The sequence below is a fragment of the Recurvomyces mirabilis genome (genome assembly GCF_035927965.1).
Source record: "Recurvomyces mirabilis strain CCFEE 5264 chromosome Unknown scaffold_12, whole genome shotgun sequence".
NCBI classification, from domain to species: domain Eukaryota; kingdom Fungi; phylum Ascomycota; class Dothideomycetes; order Mycosphaerellales; family Teratosphaeriaceae; genus Recurvomyces; species Recurvomyces mirabilis.
In genome coordinates this window covers 174232-192411 of record NW_027041946.1, presented here as the reverse complement: position 1 = coordinate 192411, position 18180 = coordinate 174232, and the positions used below count along the sequence as shown (strand labels likewise).

Genomic DNA, 18180 nt, shown 5'->3' with positions numbered 1-18180 from the left:
CGCTAGCACGCTCATGTTACAGTAATTTAAAAGGACCGAAGATGGCAATAATCACGGAGATCCGCTTCATCGTCCCCAGACATTTCGTTCCTCTTCGAATGGCCCGCTTGCGCTTGCGCTCGCCTCGTCGCCATCCCCATACTTCCTCCCATCCCACGGCTGCTCCTGCCCAACCTCATCCTTCCTGGTCCCCTCCCTCTCACCCGTCGTCCCCTCCCCTCCCTTCCCACCATCTTCCACATCCGCCACGGCCTCCTCATCCCCCTCCCCCTCCAAAGCAAAAGCCCCCGTCAGCGTATGACTTCCCTCCGTAACCGTCGTCTCCGGCTCATCAGGATTAAACCCCTGCCGCACTTCCTCTTGCACTTCCCCCTTGGGGGTATTATACATTTTGACGTAATGTTTCTGTTCTACCGAGTTCCAGCCTGGACCGCCTTCTTTGCGTGCGCGCACGCGTTCGATGGTTTCGGCTGCGTGGTCTTCTACTACTAGGTCGACTAGTTGGGAGCTGTGTGAGTCGGCTGAGTCGGAGGAGTCGTGGCGGAAGAGGGTTCCTACGAGGGGCAGGTGGGATAACTTTTCTTTGCCTTTTCCTGTCAAGGTGGAGCTTGAGGCGGCGTCGCCGTTGCTGGAGGAGCTACCGCGGGGGTTTTTGTTCGGGTCGTCGTGTTGGTGGGCGTCGGATTGGATGTCCTTGATTCGGCTCTTGCGGCGTTGACGGTTATCGGCTGTGGGTTGGAGGATGGCGCGGTTGGTGGTCGCGCTGAGCATGTTTGGGTCGGCGTTGAGTTGGTCGTCGCGGGTGGCGTAGTGGGTGTTGATGACGGGGTAGTTCCAGTCGCCGTATTCTAGTGCGCGGGCGTTTTGGTAGAGGCGCTCTTCTTCTGCATCCAGCTCTGGCTCGGCGGGTTCTTGGGTCGCGCCGTAGTTTCGTCCTTTGCTTGTTGAGCGACTGCCGCCACCGGGACTCATAGTCCGCGCATGACTGTCTGCTAGTCGGGAAAGGAGCGGTTGCTTATCATTCGCATGACCCGAAGCAGGAATCCAGTATTTACCCTTGCCACCCCGCTCATATCTCATCCCCTCGGCCATCCTCGCCTGCCGGCTCGAACTCTCCTCGTGCGCGAGAACATTATCCTCGGCATCGAAGTATCTATACTCGTACTTGTTCCCACTAAAAGTCTCCTTCGCATCCTCGATCAAATCCCTTGGCCCAAAAGCGTCTCGTGCCGCGAACCGCAACGGCATCCTCGCATCGCTGATAGTACGATCGGCGTAGTCCTTCCAGCTGAAAGCGTACCAATGCGCAACAGCGAACAGAGGCATCTCGAAACAAATCAAGGCGTCTTGGATCGCCGCCGCCAGGTTATCGGCAGTGTATCCACCACCGATTCCCTTTATAGCACCCAGCGAGACCAGGATGGAAAGGAAGAAGCCCTGCCACCACGACGCGAAAATGATGCCCTTGATGCATAAGAACTTGGGCATGGGTCGGAAAGGCTGGAGATCGGCACTCATGCACACCCAGAAGAGGGCGAGGTCGTACAGACTCCAGCCGATACTGATGTTGTAAATCAGTCCCGTCCAGAAATATCCACTATCCGCCGACAAGATGCCCTCCTTGAACGTCCCCGTGGCCTTCATCAACACCGTCGCGATGGCCAACAGTGGTTTGATCCACGTATACTGCAGGATGCCCCTCTTGATAGACAAGAAAGTATGCGGATCGGAGATGTCGACTTTACCCAAGCAGTGATTCAAGGGCCAGAGATGGTCGATCGGACGCCGGCCGTGCATCATGATGATTAGAGATCTTTCGCCGCCGAGGTAGGCTACTAATAGTTGGAAGAAGGTGTAGAGGGTGAAGGCCTCGTAGACGTCGCGGAAGGGGTCGATCCAGAAGGCGACCCGTAGAGAGGTGAAGGAGGCGAAGGAGGCGGCGGCGAAGATGGGGACGAGGACGTAGATGCGGATGACGTGCTGGTGGAATCACATGTAGTGTCAGTGTGTTGGGCTTCTATCGTGGGTGGTGTGAGGATAGAGATGCTCACCCGTTGCAGGAGTGGTTTGCGGTAGTTGTACAGTTGGAGCAGACATGATGCCACCGTCTAAGAATCAATCCCATCAGTATATACTCTCGCCTGATTTTGGTAGAGCGATACACACCAGTATGCAGGCTACCAGACTGCTCACGCCAGCCGCAACCAACACTGCCCTTCCAAACCCGCTCCCCGTTCCCTCGGGTGTATTCTGATCTCCCGTCGTTATTATTGTATATAGCATCCCAGCAGTACTATCCGTATCCATCCTCCTTATCCCAGGGATGCGAGAAGCAGGGAATGCCTGACGGGTTGCAGGCTGCCGCGTGGTTGCAGCACTCTCTCCGCTATACCAGCTTATCTCGACATACGCGTGCTCTAGTCTCCGAACAGACCGTCAACCTGTGGCAATTGGTTACGGTGTCAGTAGGCAGCAGAATAGCAACACAAATCTAACCTCCCAAAACAAGCCACCCATACACACATACTTGAAGCTTGCCGCATCACATGCTGCATGGACCCTGCTATCTGCACGTCATTCGCCCAGAGTGTCAAAGTCGAAAAAAGCCAGAGCCACGTGAAAGAACAGCACCATACCTTGTCATACATACTACTACCGATAACATCATTATATGGCAATATTATCATAATACGAGGAAAGGCAAGGTATATCGCCACAGACTGGAATGAGTCTTCCTCGTGGTCGAGCTAAGCACGATAGACGATACAGCAAGTACACGTCATTCAGACCACTCCCAGCACAGCAATCATTTCTCTAAGATACCTCTCTCATGTTCCCCCTCCCAAACATCTACCCATACTCCCCACTCATCTCCTCCCCGTAATCTCCCGCAGCTCTCTCGTCTCCTCCTGCAGCACCTCCGCCGCATCAAGCACATTCTCCACCTGATCCTCGATCCTGCGGAAATCCGCCACCAATCGTGAGCGCCGACTTTGGTCTCGGAAGCGGCTCCGTGGACGTCTCCCACTACCTAGCAGAGGAGGTCGGGGACGCAGCCCGAAGTCGTCGTCGTAGTCATCATCGAGAGCATTGCGACTACGACGACGACGAGGAGGAGAGTACCCTGCTCCGGAGGGCCGCAAGGAGCGATTCGAGCCCAAAGGCACCAGCTCCAAAGACGACGAGGCCCTGGGCATGCTCGGCCGAACAGGATACCGTCCACCACGACTACCGCCACCAAAGACCGCGTTGACAACACCAGGCGAATACCGCTCGACAACCTTCAAACACTGCACCTGCTCCCCCCGGCCCATACAGCTCCGCCCAATATTACACGCCCATTCGTAAACCTCACCCTGCGGCGCCGAGGTCAACAACTCATGTCGTTCCTGCTGGAAAAACAAGGCCAGGACACTACCTAACCAATAACTATGAGATAGCAGGGAGACTTCGGCCAGGGTGCGAAAGAGCCGGATCGTGCGCTCGTGGTCTTCGCCGAGCCAAGGGTCGAACCAGAGATCTTCGGCCGCGGCATCCTTATCCGCTTCTTTTTCTAGGTGGCGGAGGATTTTGTGCGTGAGGAGGCTTTCGTCATGGCCGTATTTGGTTATGGTTTCTAGGACGCGGAGGAAGATTGTTTCGATGTGGTGGGGTAAGTAGGCGTAGAGGCGGGTTGACGACGAGCCGGCGATCCCGACGAGGTTGTTACTGCCCTGGTACATGAGGTGTTGGATCGCTTCGTCGAAGGTTAGGTTGAGAGTTAGGACGGCGTCGTAGAGGTGGGGGAGGTAGTGTTGGATGAGGTGTGCTTTGTTCTGGCCTCGTGTCATGCCGACCGTCAGGCCGCGGTTGAGGGGATTCGGTAAAGGTCTGACCCCGGGTGGGGTCAAGGCTGAGGAGACTGGGTCGCTGTCGGTCGAGAATTAGCCTCTTGTTTGAGAGTGGCGTGCTAGTGGGGGACAGCTTACTGGAGAGAGATCATGTCGGAATGGGGCGTGAGTGATTGATCACGAGCGAAAGAATGGAGTGGTAATGATCTGTTTCAAACCCAGTTTGTAGGCCGTGTTGTCGGGGTTGGATCGATGTGCGCGGTATAGCAATGACAAAGTCGAGAAAGTCCTTCCATGTGTCCTTGGCATGATGAAGGCCAAAGGCGTCGACAATCTGTGAATTTGTTTGCTGCTGAGTCGTACAATCGCCTTCCCGTCCCACCTTGACGCATCATGCACACAGGTCAGCCACAGTCAGCCGGACAGCTGGGCACTAACATCCCCTCTAGAGCCAGTCAGTAGTGGTACAAGTCGAAGTTGCGGCCTGATCGTGCAGTTCTTGGATTTCGATCTACGAATAGTGACTCATGGCGAACGTGACATCCTCGCCCATCAGGGCACCGTCTTTTCGCTCACACTCCGGCCGTGCGAGCTACTATTCCTCGAAGACGTCGGCCGGCTACCACACGTCGTCGGCACTACAGCCTCTGAATTCAGCCTCAACAGCTTGATATCGCCCTTACTCCTCAACCTGACACCAGCCTGACGCGCACTCGTAGCCTTCCTCAACTCCCTATTACTCATCCCCTCAGTCTGCGATCCCAACTCACCTCGTATCGAAGAAGCCACAGTGACAGCTGCACGTAACGAACCAACAACACAATCGTTATCGACTTCCGTCTTGCGCCAGTAGCTATGCAGCCAGATTCCGTATAGCAAAAGCGAGGTGAAGAATGTGGTTGTTAGGAAGAGGAAGAGTAGGATTAGTGAGAAGCCCCAGCGGTATGTTTCTTGGGGTGCACACATGCCGTGTTCCATCAGGAATGAATTGGTCAGTGATCGGCCTTGGTAGAAGACGGCGTTGTCGCTGTTTTCGAAACTGTTGCGGGTAATGTTTAGGAGAGGTGCTGCAAGATTGTGCTCTTGCCCATTGGGACTCGTGAAGGTGCTGCTGATGTTGGCGGCTTCAGCATTTGCAGTCCATTGCTCGTAGTTGTAATCTACGTAGTTCTGCAGGTCTAAGATTGTGTCAGAGTCTGCTTGGTGAAGCCTACCGAGATGACTTACAGTTCTGCAGACTAGTGGCCAGATTCGTGCCGTGCTGGACACAAGTATTCTGATCGAGACCAACGCGATCACCATCTTGCACCACCCAGTCACAGTTTGCGATATCACTGAAGCTCACATAGATGCCGTTCTGCAGCATGATCAGTGGGATGGCAGTCGCCTGATAACCAGTCATAGCACTGATCCAGGTCGGAGCGATGAGAGCATAGACAGTCGCCAACGTCAGCGTCACCGCCGAGAAGAACTGCCGAGCTGACCTTCTCTTCCAATGAATGTCTCTAGCATACGTGGCCAGCGAGGAGAAGCCGGTGGTATTGTATTCCATCCTGAGTACCTTGGTATAGGACGGGATAATATTGGATGGCATTCGTGATCGACCCGCGAAAGACGTAGTAGATCACTACAGCTATCAAGACCTGCATGCCACGGCCGATCACCAGATCCCAGAGGACGTCAATGGCTTTCGCAGTCGAAATTGGGAATTCGTCAAAGCCAATAGTCACTGCGAGACCGTAACTGCCTCCCCATAAGTTTGGTCGGTTGGCTTGTGTGACCCATACTGCACCGCTTGGCGAGCAGCCGTAGTCTTTCTCCGTATGGCTGAACTTGATTCCAGCTAGACAGAGCCCGAGGAGTAAGGAAAGGATCCAAATGATTGGGATCAAAGGCAGGAGCGAGAAGCCTGTCCGGCGCCATCTACGACCTTTGCTATTGGTATTGTGCTCATGACCACCTTGAGCGTCGTTCCGAGGCAGCTCAAGATATCGTCCAGTACCCATCATCGTGCTCGACAATGCTGATGTTGATCAAAGGATTCTTGCAGGAGGAGGTGAACGCAAGATTGCGTCGCACGCAGCCGATACATACCTATGCTTCGAGCGCTGGCCATATTGAGCATGATTATTGCGGCACCATGGGATGCCTGAAGCCAGAAGTAGAGATCGAGCAGTGGCACTTGCATGGGCGGCAAGCAAACTAGGAACGATATGGGGCCACGGCTTGATTGATGGGGCTGAGTGAGGCCGGCTAAATATAGCTCCGCAATTGAAGTTCGCATTCAAGCCGACACTTCATCTGGTCTCATCTCTTACGGAGACTACCTTGTGTCAACGTGGAACGAGAAGCATCAAGCAGGAATCTGCTGCATGGGATCTGTCTGACGGAGAGAAGATCCAGCGTCACAGCGATCACGGATCATCATCCTTCAGACATCGGCTACGGTGTTTTGTTCAGCAAGTTTATCCTGTGAAGACGCCGCCGTCCAAGACAATATAGCATATCTCCTGGTCAGTAGATATTTCAACGTCCATTCGACGGCCGGCATGGTTGGATTGGTGATACCAGATGCCCGGTTGCGCGGGCCCGGCCTCGAAGTTCGACCTCCATCTCGCAGGTCAGATTCCGCGGAAGCATTGCCACAGGCGACCTTTATCGCTTGGTTCGAATGCAAGCCGCTGTAGTCACCGATGATGATCTATGTCAGGAAATGGCAGACTCACTACGTTTGCTCTCTTTTGGCGAATACTTTGCACGAGACGGCGTAGATCACTTCAACTACACCTCCACGCGTCAAGATCTGGAGAGCTGTAGCTCAGTCGAAGTTGGTGAATCAGCCCAGTTACTCTTTCTCTTCCCGAGTGCAACCGCGCCACTCCCGCTCGCGTCACATGCACACCTCTGTAAGTCTTGTTGACTTTGAGCTGAAGCATTCAACAATTACATCCCACTGTTCCACAACATCAACAACACTGACCATGGCAGACATGCCACCGTCAGCGCCAGCGATGGAGCTCCGACTCAAGCGTAAGTCCCCAATGACCGTCACACAAGACCCCGAGACCACGAAAGGGAAAGGCAAGGCGGCGGTGATCCACATGACAGGGGTAAGGAAGCGTAAGGCACCCACCGATAAGGCAACGAAAGCTGGGAATGAAGGCGAAGGCGAATTAGCAACCAACCAGGTCGCCACTTCCAAGCGTAAGAGGGCGAGGACATCCGAAAAAGACGCTTCCGACGACTCTCCAGCCACAGGTGGCAAGCGCAAGGTACACACCCTATCTCCAACCACACCATCCATCTATCCACTAACCCCCAAACAGGCAGCCCAAGACATAACCAAATCCATGCCCATCCCCTACACCTACGAAGACTGCACCGAAGCCGACAAAATGCTCCTCGACCAACGCGACGCCGGCGTAGACTGGGCCGAAATCCGCACCGCCTGGGTCAAGATCACCAAGCAGGGCAAACTCGGCCCTAGTACGCTTCCGAACCGGTACGCGCGTCTCAAGGTTAACTTTGTCGTGATCAAGGAGGATGATAATGGGAGATTGGTCGCGGCTAAGCAGGCGGTGGAGAAGGAGCTCGAGGGGAAGAAGTGGGGGTTGATTGCTAAGAGGGTGGTTAAGTTGGGGGGGGAGGAGTATGATGTAGGTTTCTTCTTCTGCTACTATCTGCCGATAGACTTACCACCCTTTACGCGAAAGGAGTTGAGAGGTTTTGCTGACTATACTGTGTGAACAGGGTGAAGCGCTACGCCAGCGGTACAAGAAGCTGATGAGTGAGCATGGTGCGGTGCCGCCTGCTGATGTGGACGCTTCGGACTTCAGGGAGTGAGGATTCCGCGATGATGCATCTTCCGTTTGCGCAGGGAGGCGGCCATAAGCATTTTCAGGTCATCTTTGGGTGGCAAGCCCGCAGGCTGCATGCGAGGGAGGTTGCGCTTTATGGCACCAGCGTACCAGCCATCCTATCCAGTCTATAAGCGACAATGGTGCTTTAGGAGCTTCATGATATATGTAGCATTGTCAGCAAGGACCTCTTACTAGACTTCCTATCCTATCATGGACGCTTTTCGCGCAAGCAGCAGGTCGTTCCTTCCCCATTTGCAAAGCCGCCTTAGCTTCGGCTACCTGCATGGAAAGACGGACATTGTGGGTCTCATGATGCCGATACGTGGGACCGGTGAAAGAGCCTCCACGACAAACGCCGTGCAGCTACCCGCGTTCACACCTACGACCTGCTTCTCCGGCGGCATCTCAAATTCACACCGCATGCCTTCAAGCTTGGAAAAAAAGACAAACCTCCACGCTTCGACAAAAAGGACGTATCTCACTCTCCGATCATAAACCTCCCTCCCAAACGAGAATCTTTAGAGGAGGAATAGCAAGTACATTACCTCCACCACCATCGCCACTACCACCACTACGAAGCTCCGCAACCATGGCAGAGCCCCACCCCAATACTCGCCTACGAGTAGATTGGGAATCCTTGGGCATCTGCCGCTACCACATGATCGGCGGCATACACAATTGTACTCGCGACCCGTGCAAGTGGACGCATCCGGAGCCGGAGGTGGTGCCTTTGATGTGGGAGAGGGAGAAGGCTATGGCAGCGTCGAGGGAGAGGGCGGAGGCGAGGGGGAGGTTGGCGGAGAGGAAGGTGGATAGGGAGAGGGCTGGAGCCTGTGTGATGGGTGGGGTTGAGGAGATGGTGGATGAGGTAAGGTTTGGGTTTTGGTGGCGGTGCAGTGGTGTATGTTGGGCTGACTGTTCGGTGTTTAGGATCGTGGAAGATTGCCGCTGCGGTATCCTTACTCCCCAAGAATGAGGGAGGACTCAAGGCATGGTTTCCGGGGCCGATCACCCTTCCGCTCGCCGCCGCGGTTGGTAAGTCGAGCTTCATGGACTTTCAGCCGCGCCGATCCAGCTGACCTTTGCACAAGTACGCCGCGGAAGCAGACCCTTATTTTCGTGAAGTTGAAATGAGGGATGCGTACGAGGCCAGATATTACGAGCATTATTTAATGCCTACGCCTCGACTGGCTCCACGTGGTGTAAGTAATGACCGCTGATCGGTGCGAGTGGTGTTCAAGCTGACTTTCACAGGACTACTGCGAGGGATATCAGTACGGTGCACCACATAAAGGTATGGCGTATCCACCTGCTCGGAAGGGAGAGTATGCTTCGCCGGGTGGTAAGTACGACGAATCCTGGTGTCGTAAGGAGGTCGGCCAAGGCAGCTATGAAGATCAATACCACGAGAGAGGTGAGGAGGCGTATCGAGCTGGTGGCGGGTACTACCATCAGCACCGCTTTGACGATACTGCGGCAGCTACACACAGCAGGCCAGCAGCGCTCGAGTTGTGCGCAAGAGCACTAGAAGTAGCTATGCCCGCGGCTCTTGTGGAACCTCGATTCGATGTTGCGAGTAGGCAGACTGAGAGGGCTGGTCAACCGGCGTCCACGAGGGATATGAGGAGCATCAGCGACATCAACGACCCACCTAAAAACGCCAATCGTCAACCATTGGGTAGGCCAAACAGACTCTTGCCGACACCTGCAAACAGCAGCCCGTCACATGCCGAGATGTTGCCTGCAGGTGCCCGCATCATCTGGAAGCGACCAGAGGCAGAACAGCGGGCAGATGAAGATGCTGTGGCAGTGGAGAAAGTGGAGGAGAGAAGAAGTAAGGTTGGAGCAGAGCAAAGCTTCAGCCACACCGGAGCGGGCGCCGAAGAAGCGGGAGTGTCTGTCGATAGGGCTGAACTTATGCTCCCACCTCCACAAGCAGAAGTCAAGATCACTAACACTGCACCACTCCTGCTCTACATCTCTCCGACGCCAGTCAAGCCCCGTCCATACGGCTTGTTACACGCCAAAGCCGAAGACATGGGTGCGACGAAGCGGATGAGCAATGGCGAGGCCAAACCCGTCGGTCCACATCCCTCGACCATCCGCGTTGCGCCTCGCTTCATGTCCCAGGCGGCCATCGACAAGAAGCTGAATCCGCCAAATGCCTTGGACGTGCAGGAGCGATCACTGGCCGAAGCTCGTGAAGACAATATCCGATTGCAGGGTGTCACGTGGCTGGACAATGTTCGCCGAGCATTACAGCTGCCGATCCGCACCTACACCACGGCCTGCACATACTATCACCGTTTCCGCCTGTCGCACCCGCATGCTGTCGACTATGCCTGGGCGGATGCTGCGGCAGCGGCGTTGCTGATGGCGTGCAAGGCCGAGGATACGCTGAAGAAGACTCGAGATATCCTTGCCGCGGCCTACAACCTCAAGGCTGGCGCGCATGATCCTCTCACTCCCGACGATGTCGTCTTCGAGACCCCGAGCAGGATCGTCATCGGTCTGGAACGTCTGATACTGGAGAGTAGCGGCTTCGACTTCCGCGCCAAGTATCCTCACAATCTCATGGTCAAGATGTGCAAGACTCTGGGAAACGATGAGGAGGAGCTCAAGAAGGTCGGCAGTATTGCTTGGACCGTGCTGACAGATCTTTACCGGACCTTTGCACCGCTGAAGCATACTCCAGCCACCATGGCTCTTGCATGTCTGGAGCTAGCCACGCAATTACATGCTGCATCCACCGGTAATGAGACCTTCCAGGAGCAGATCAAAGCATTTGACTACGAGAAGGCCGGCACAACACGAGGAGAGATCATGGAGACGCTACTCGATCTCCTCGACCTCTATACCCATCACACCGCCAACTCAATCCTCGGCACTAAATACAGTCTCGACGACTTCCTCCGCATCCGTCTCGTCCTCAACAAAGAATGCACCGACGACAGCATCCCCCGCTTCACCAGCGCGCCCGAATCCACCGCCATCAATACCGTACAAGCCGGCGAGACCCTAAGCCTAGCAAACGGCCACCCAACCCCAGTCTCCCCACCCCAAGCCGGTGCCCCAAATGCACCGCAAACTTTGCCGGCTCCACAAATGCCGTCCTTACCCGAAGGCGGCGGCACCCTCCGCTTCATGCTCGACCCGCGTCTCGTGGTGGAAGAGAAGGCCGAGATCAAGAAATTCTACACCCAAGAATGGGAGGAAGTGGAAGAGGAAATCGAGATCCCAATCCCGCAACCTCCGCGCTCGGTAGTTCGTTCGCGCTCCCGGGATCGGCATAGTAATCGCGATAGTAACCGAGACCGTGACCGCGATCGAGATCGAGATCGAGAGCGTGATCGTGCGGAACGGCATGGACCCCCTCCGCATCGTGCTCGCGGGGACTACGATCACAACAGAAGCGAGATACCTCCTCGAGGAGCAGGGGAGAGGCGTTCGAGGGAGGATTTGAGGGAGGTGGAGAGGGGACGGGAGAGGCATGAGAGGGAGAGGGAGAGGGAGTATGAGAGGGGGGGTGATAGGGGGTATGATGCTGGAGAGAGGTATGGTGGGAGGCGTGGTGGTGGTAGTGGTGGTGGGGGCAGGGAGAGGGAGAGGGAGAGGGACAGGGACAGGGGGTATGAGGATAGGAGGTATGAGGAGAGGTATGAGAGGAGGGATAGGAGGGGTGGGTATGAGGAGTATGATCGGCGCAGATGAAAGGCTTGGTATCACGAGAGAGAAGTCTGCTGAGTGGTGGACATGGTTTTTTCCATGGCTGCGGTTTGCGGTTTGAAGCTTGCTTGCTATGACGGTGGGGTGGAATGGCGGGATGAGGCTTGTGGGGGTGAGATGCATTCCTCAAGCTTTGCGAGAAACATAAGTGGGGAGGAAATCATCATGCTTGGTAGCCGCGCCGGACGCTCTCTTGGATTGCGTGCGCTGGATACCGGCGAGTAGCAGGCTGGCCATGAGCAGATATCTCACTTCAGTGAACCATCAATGTCTGCGAAAGTCGGTAGCTACTTGTACGGCTCCAAATTCACTGCCACTATCAAGTCGTTGCCGCCACCCTCTCGCCGCCCTCGCCATCATCGTCGCCATCGCCATCGCCATCGCCTCTGACTTCCTATACCACTCTCCCCTGCGCAGCCTTCACGCCTTCTGCTTCGCCATGCACAACGTTCGCACGCCCCGCCACATCAACATCCTCGTTGGCATCACGCATCTCAGCTTTCAAGTCCACCCCATCAACCTCCTCAGCATCACGCATCTCGACCTCCGAACCCGTGCCGTCGAAGTTCTCACCTCCGAGCACATCCTCCGCCTTCTCCCCAATCACGCCATCCACCTCGTCGCTCTCGTGAACAGCCACATCATATCCCAACACCGCTCTCAACCGCTCAATAGCCACCTCGTCGCGCAGAGTCCTAGGGCCCCGCTCCAGCCTCTCCAGCACTCCCTGCAACCTCTCGCGCTGCGTACCCAACACCCTCGCCCTCAGCCTCTTATGCTCGGCCTTACTCGCCTCGTAGATCTGGCGAAGCTTACTGGCTGTACGGGGAGGCAAACGATAGGCTGCACGGAGATTGGCTTCGTCTTCATCGCTTGGAATTTCGACTTCGTAGATGGGATATAAGTCTTCGTCGGAATCGGAATCCGACTCCTGGTCGACTTTTCCGATTTCGTGGTCGTGGGCGTGGAAGCGGTCGAGGCGGGTGCTTCTTCGTGGGTTGGAAGTGGAGGATTGATCGGCGGAGGGCTCCATGCTCGTGGTCATAGTCATGATGCTGGAAGGAATCGATTCTGGTGCGTTACTGCAGCAGTTGAGTTGGGCTCACTGAAGTGAACCTCAGCTCGTTTGCTGATCGGCCATCACTAGCGCCGCTCGCATGTGAGGCAGGCAGGTGATCCATTGTTTCAAGGAAGTGAATGAAGCACACGTGACAAGTGGTGGCAAATAAAAGTGCTTAAAGCTCTCTCTCTTCCGCTCCCTCGAGTTCACTCTCAGTCACAAGCATTGAGCTTCCTGGGCCGGCTATACTCACATACACCAAACACAAATCTAAGCATGTCCACATCCACAACTCCATCGCCGGCCAACGACGGCACTCACGAGCCCAAAACTCGCACAACCCCCAAGAAAGGCCAGGACAAGAAACCCTCCAACGATAAGAACAATTTCGGCTTCATCGGCCCCTCGCCAAAGCGCAGACCCCAACGCATGCGCTGGACGGAAGAAAACGATATCAAACTCCTCCTCTTCGGTTTCGACCGGGACGAAATCAAGGGCTCGGAATACCAGGGTATTGCGGATTCTTTTGTTGAAAAGCCTACGCGGAAGTCGGTGGTGGAGAGGGTGACGAAGTTGAGGACGGAGAGGAATGGGTTGTTGAGAGAGTTGGGGGTTTGGGATGTTGATGAGGAAGGGGGTGGCGGTGGGGCGAGGGATGAGGGGAGGGAGGAGGGTGACGACGAGGAGGTCGATGGCGATGGCGGTAATATTGATGAAGATGCTGAGGGTCCGGGAAGGCGCTAGAAGGGTGGTGGTGCTGGGTCGTTGGACTTTACGGCCTGCTTTGTGAGGTGAGAATCTTGCTGGGCCTCAATGCAGGGCTCATGTGTGTGTTGGACTTTTTACGGATCTTGCTCAGGGGTCAGCTAAATGCCAGCTTAGGGCGGCTCGTTCACAGTGAGGTAAGATCCCAGAGTGTGACTGTAGTGGTCGCGAGACTGGCATGAGTCTCGAAGTCCTCACTTGAGATGCGAGTGGTTTGCTACTCTAGGCGGGCTGGCCAATGCTACATCACTTCTCCAACTTTTCCACCGCGTGCCATCCCGTCCGTAAGTGGCAAGTTTCTCCATCTAGTGGCGTTTACGTCTTACTAGCCAGGAATGCACTGTCGATGGACGTGATACAGAGTACGTCTAGACTTACGTTGACGGGCTGAGAGGCATGGTCGTAATTGCTGTGTGGTCAAGATAATAGGGATGAGCCTGCACTATGGCCAAACATAGACCGGTAGTCGCACCTCAAACCGTGGCAGGCACAACAATGAAATATGAAGAAGGCCTTAGACACCTTCTGGTGTATGCTCTCGCAACAACCAACTCCATCGCCGCCACATCAGGGTCAACTCCACAGCTATAAGCTAGCCCACGACGCCAGCCATTCTTCTTCTCGATACTCGGTCGGACACGAAGCAACTTCAGATTTTCATCCGTATCTCTCCTGCAGCACCGTGCTCATACACTACCGCAACTGCAGAAATGGTGGAGCCAATATGCACTATCTGCATGACCATCACCGCAGTACTGGTAGCCGCACTCTTCGAACGCAGACACAAATACTGGGCCGCTCATCCAAATCCACATCGCGGTGAAAAGAGGAACAAAGTGCGGAAATTCTTTCATTTCAAAGAGAAGGAGTTCAAACCACGGCGGAGCATCGATATTGACGACCCGCCTTGCGATGACCCCGATTGTCCGTGCAAAGTCAAGAAGCAACGTCGTGGACTCCGTGAGCTCCGCAAATTCCCAGCTCACAGCTGCGATACACCATCCGCTGTTCTAGAGGGAGAACTTCCTGTGTTCGTGAACGAAACACCAGAAGAGAGTGTACGAAATGAACGAGGCATCGTGCATCAGTGACTTCGGCTTTACTCAAATGGTCTGTGAAGGCGTGTAGGGTAGTATGCATGGCGTTATGGCAGTGATTTCGACTTGGTATTGGCATCTGTCAAAGAAGTAAGTCGCATTCAGCATGGTATCTAACGAAGCACAAAGCTAATCAAACACAGACCTATGACCATACCTACTAAGCCATATCAAACAACAAGAACTCAGCCGGCTTGTCACCCACACTCTCCACCTCCACCTTCCCAGGCCCCTTGGCACCCGTCACAAAAGCCCCATCACCCTCTCCAAGCTCCACACCCTGCACCTTAATCTTCGCACCACCAGCCTTCGGCTGCGTCCGATCACTCATAATCACGTGCAAATACACCTTCCTCTCCCCGTCCCTCACAAGCTCATGCTGCACGCTCTTTCCCGGCCCCAAGACCGAAGCACTCATGCTCAGATCCGCACGCATGGGAATCGCCTCCGTCTCCTCATCCTTCCCACTATGTCGATCCACCGACTCCATGATCCGCAGCAGCTTATCCGTCTTCATCTCGTCTGTAAACTTGCGAGTCTTGTAACTAGGATTCAGACCCTTGACGTTCGGCTTGGCCCAAATCTGCAGGAAGTGCACGTCCTCCTTTTTGTTGCGGTTGTACTCGCTATGTCTGATGCCTGTCCCTGCACTCGTGAACTGGACTTCGCCTCGTCTCAGGTTCTCCAGATTGCCCATCGAGTCCTTGTGCTCTAGCTCTCCGTTGACGATATAGGACCAGATCAGGAACTCGGCATGGCTGTGGGTGCCGAAACCTGTGCCTTTCTCTACTCGGTCCTCATTGATGACTCGTAGTGGGCCGAACTCCTCGAACTCAGGCTGGTAGTAAGAGGCGAAGGAGAAGGTGTGGTAGGTGTATAGCCAGCCATGATCAGCGTGACCGCGTTCATTCCATGGTCGCTTGACAACTTTGAGAGGTGGTGCCGGTCCGTGGGTCGTCATCGTTCGGTTCGCCGTCGAAGATACTGCAGGTGAGAGCTTCGAAAGCCTTGGGATCTGCTTGCTTAAAGCTGTTCGCAATGGACTGTAGAAAGCCAGAATGACAGCTACGATGGCTACAAGAGTGGCTACGGCTTTGAGGATAGACGGTATCTGCGAAGTGGTAGTAGTATTCTGCTGTGGCTGATCTTTCGAAGACATTAATGGCGCACAGAGATGGAATCGTTGATACTTATACTGATAGCATAGTCGTGGTTCGAGAACGGTATAGAGCTAGCTAGTGCCATTGGATGTGGAGCTTAGGAGAGCATTTCTGGCTGATTTGTGAAGATGACCAACCTCACCGTGGTCACGTGAAGAAGACTTCCATCATCTTTCAATTCAGCACGGAGATGTTCCGCTAGCATTTTATTCCTCCTCAGGCTCCTCTCCTTCCACCAAGCGCGCTGCGTACTATATACCCGCGGATCAGCCTGCTTGTGAGGGCATGTCATACAGCCGAAGCCCGCGTCGACATTGATGACAGTCCGGGTCCTGTACCGGTGTGCCCCCCATGGCCGTCCGAGGATGCATCATGAGCGGGGTTGAACGTATTGCTGCTGTGATGCCAGAAGAAAGACGTAGGCGTCTTATTTGACTATGAAAAAGATTGCCTTTCGGTCCTCACATGTATAAACGCCCCTCTTCTTGCGACTGTATGCATATACATGTTTCCTTTCCACAATGCTGCCCATATCACGAGTGGCAAGGAGGTCAGCAATTCGGTCATCTCGAACACAATCATGGACGACATACAGGAGTCTGAGCATTACGGTACCGCGCCGGGAGTCTCTGAGCGACACTAAAATCACAGACCGCTTCAGCATGAAAGGAAAAAGCGTCCTGGTCACTGGAGGCGGAAGAGGAATAGGCTTCGCAATATGCAAAGCCATCGCCCAAATGGGTGGCAACATCGCAGTCCTCGACTCCCTTCCAAAACCAGTCGACGAGTTCGACCAACTGGAAAGCCGCTACGGAGTGAAGACATCCTTCACCCAAGCAGACGTGACCAAGCAGTCCTCACTAGAAGCCGGTTTCAAATTAGCCGTCGACAACGTCGGACCATTCCAGGGCTGCGTACCAGCAGCCGGTATCGCGGTAGACAAGCCCTTTCTGGAGCAGACCTGGGACGAAGCAACAGGCGTACTGAATGTCAACGTGTTGGGAACGTTCTGGACAGCAAAGCTGATGACGGCACATATGCAACAGCATGGCCAAGGCGGGAGTATCGTCCTCATAGCCTCGATAGCTGGACAGGGTATCAAGGTGCCCGAGCAGAATCTCGCAATTTACAACATGAGCAAAGCCGCTGTGAAGGGACTTGTAGGTCCCTTGGCAGTCGAAGTGGGCCACTCAGGAATCCGCGTCAATTCGGTCTCGCCTGGCGTAATCATGTCGCCGATGACCGAGGGCATGAAAGTGGAATATCCTCATCTACTGAGTATGTTTGAGAATGCGGCGCCGTTGAAGCGAATAGGAGTGCCAGAGGACTTGACGCCTCTCATTACTTATCTGTTGAGCGATGCAAGCTCTTTCACGACGGGAGCTGATATCTTGGTATCGGGAGGTATACACGCAGGTATCTCGCCGAGCTGGCTGAGCCAGAAAAGCTGAGTCTTGACATGATCTCAGCAATATAGATCTAATCTAGTATATATTTCGCCCACCTTGACTCTACTTCTGGATCACCGCTCCACCATCCACAGTGATATCTTGCCCGGTCACAAATCCTGCCCCAATCAGGTACTCCACTGCCTCCGCAATATCCTCCGGCTTACCCGCACGATTGGTAGAATGCTGCTCATAATCCTTGTCATCAAACTCCAACCCCTTCCCACTCTCATCCCCCTCCTTACTCTCATACGTCGCCTTGATGCGTCCAGGCGAGACAGAATTCACCCTAATACCCCATTGACTCGCCGAAACAGCAATACTATGCGTGAGCCCATTCTGCCCAGCCTTAGACGCCGCATAACCCTCTTGATTCGGATCACTCATCTGCGCCCGGAAAGAAGAAATGTTGATGATACATGACCCAGCCCCCGTAAGCCCCCGTTCAGCTTTACTGTCCATATAAGCCTGCCTCGTCTCCTTGTGCGTCGCCGCACCGCCCGCGACCTTGAGGAAAGGGATCGCGGCCTGCACGACGGCAAAGGGTGCTCTCAAGTTGGTGTCAAGATACATCTGGAACTGTTTCAAAGTTTCTGGATTCTCCATCGTGGCTCCGTTTTTCCAGTTCGGAGTGGCGATACCTCCATTATTGATCACGACGTCGATGTGGCCTCCGAAGAAGTCCGCGGCTTGTTTGACGGCGGAGCGGATGGCGTCGGTATCGGTCAGGTCGCAAAGTGTGTAGGACAGGTGGTCCTTGTACTTGGCTAAGTGAGTCTCGCACGTGTGTTTGAGCTCTGTCTCGTCAATGTCCAGGATGAAGAGTCGATGGCCTCTGGAGAGGAAGTGGCGGGCCATGCAGCGGCCGATGCCTCTGGCGCCGCCTGAGAGGAGGATGCATTTGCTGTCAACCATGTTGTTCTATTGTGTGAGGGTACTACTACTAACTTGTGTTTTCGAGTTAAGGGTCTGCGGTTGCCATATGCCTTGCGCAACCAGTGACGTTCGCATGACGGCCGCGTGAGTTCACTGCTGCGTCTGGCATGTTGGCGTAACTTTCACTCAGATGGGCAGGAACACGTGGATAGGAGCGATACCGTTCCACAATACGTATGAATATGGCTTGGCCATTTTGTAGAACGACAGTGTGGATGTTGCGTGAAAAGAAGTGAGGTAAAGTCGACCAGATGTCAAGTTTGGGGTTTGAGTACGTAACTTCACGAACACGACAATT

General features: G+C 54.6%; 9 protein-coding genes across 9 annotated transcripts; 4 read left to right on the top strand and 5 right to left on the bottom strand.

The window, feature by feature from the left end:
• Positions 1–2867: 2867 nt before the first annotated feature.
• Positions 2868–3982, bottom strand: LTS14_005089 (uncharacterized protein; the record flags this gene model as incomplete). Its single annotated transcript, XM_064837788.1, has 2 exons — positions 2868–3909; positions 3969–3982. The coding sequence occupies 2 exons, from the start codon at positions 3980–3982 to the stop codon at positions 2868–2870; spliced, it is 1056 nt and encodes a 351-aa protein (XP_064694492.1).
• A 400-nt stretch (positions 3983–4382) lies between these two features.
• Positions 4383–5382, bottom strand: LTS14_005088 (uncharacterized protein; the record flags this gene model as incomplete). The annotated part of the gene is made up of 2 exons (XM_064837787.1): positions 4383–5008; positions 5058–5382. The coding sequence occupies 2 exons, from the start codon at positions 5380–5382 to the stop codon at positions 4383–4385; spliced, it is 951 nt and encodes a 316-aa protein (XP_064694491.1).
• Positions 5383–6811: 1429 nt separating this feature from the next.
• Positions 6812–7673, top strand: LTS14_005087 (uncharacterized protein; the record flags this gene model as incomplete). The annotated part of the gene is made up of 2 exons (XM_064837786.1): positions 6812–7486; positions 7581–7673. 2 exons carry the CDS (start codon positions 6812–6814, stop codon positions 7671–7673), a joined length of 768 nt encoding a protein of 255 aa, XP_064694490.1.
• Positions 7674–8279: 606 nt separating this feature from the next.
• CTK2 (RNA polymerase II C-terminal domain kinase beta subunit) lies at positions 8280–11401 on the top strand (the record flags this gene model as incomplete). Its single annotated transcript, XM_064837785.1, has 4 exons — positions 8280–8558; positions 8621–8725; positions 8782–8892; positions 8945–11401. 4 exons carry the CDS (start codon positions 8280–8282, stop codon positions 11399–11401), a joined length of 2952 nt encoding a protein of 983 aa, XP_064694489.1.
• A 409-nt stretch (positions 11402–11810) lies between these two features.
• Positions 11811–12467, bottom strand: LTS14_005085 (uncharacterized protein; the record flags this gene model as incomplete). The annotated part of the gene is made up of 1 exon (XM_064837784.1): positions 11811–12467. The coding sequence occupies one exon, from the start codon at positions 12465–12467 to the stop codon at positions 11811–11813; it is 657 nt and encodes a 218-aa protein (XP_064694488.1).
• A 285-nt stretch (positions 12468–12752) lies between these two features.
• On the top strand, positions 12753–13220 carry LTS14_005084 (uncharacterized protein; the record flags this gene model as incomplete). The annotated part of the gene is made up of 1 exon (XM_064837783.1): positions 12753–13220. One exon carries the CDS (start codon positions 12753–12755, stop codon positions 13218–13220), a length of 468 nt encoding a protein of 155 aa, XP_064694487.1.
• A 1278-nt stretch (positions 13221–14498) lies between these two features.
• On the bottom strand, positions 14499–15497 carry LTS14_005083 (uncharacterized protein; the record flags this gene model as incomplete). Its single annotated transcript, XM_064837782.1, has 1 exon — positions 14499–15497. The coding sequence occupies one exon, from the start codon at positions 15495–15497 to the stop codon at positions 14499–14501; it is 999 nt and encodes a 332-aa protein (XP_064694486.1).
• Positions 15498–16019: 522 nt separating this feature from the next.
• Positions 16020–16949, top strand: LTS14_005082 (uncharacterized protein; the record flags this gene model as incomplete). Its single annotated transcript, XM_064837781.1, has 2 exons — positions 16020–16048; positions 16094–16949. 2 exons carry the CDS (start codon positions 16020–16022, stop codon positions 16947–16949), a joined length of 885 nt encoding a protein of 294 aa, XP_064694485.1.
• A 60-nt stretch (positions 16950–17009) lies between these two features.
• On the bottom strand, positions 17010–17861 carry LTS14_005081 (uncharacterized protein; the record flags this gene model as incomplete). Its single annotated transcript, XM_064837780.1, has 1 exon — positions 17010–17861. The coding sequence occupies one exon, from the start codon at positions 17859–17861 to the stop codon at positions 17010–17012; it is 852 nt and encodes a 283-aa protein (XP_064694484.1).
• Between the last annotated feature and the right edge of the window lie 319 nt (positions 17862–18180).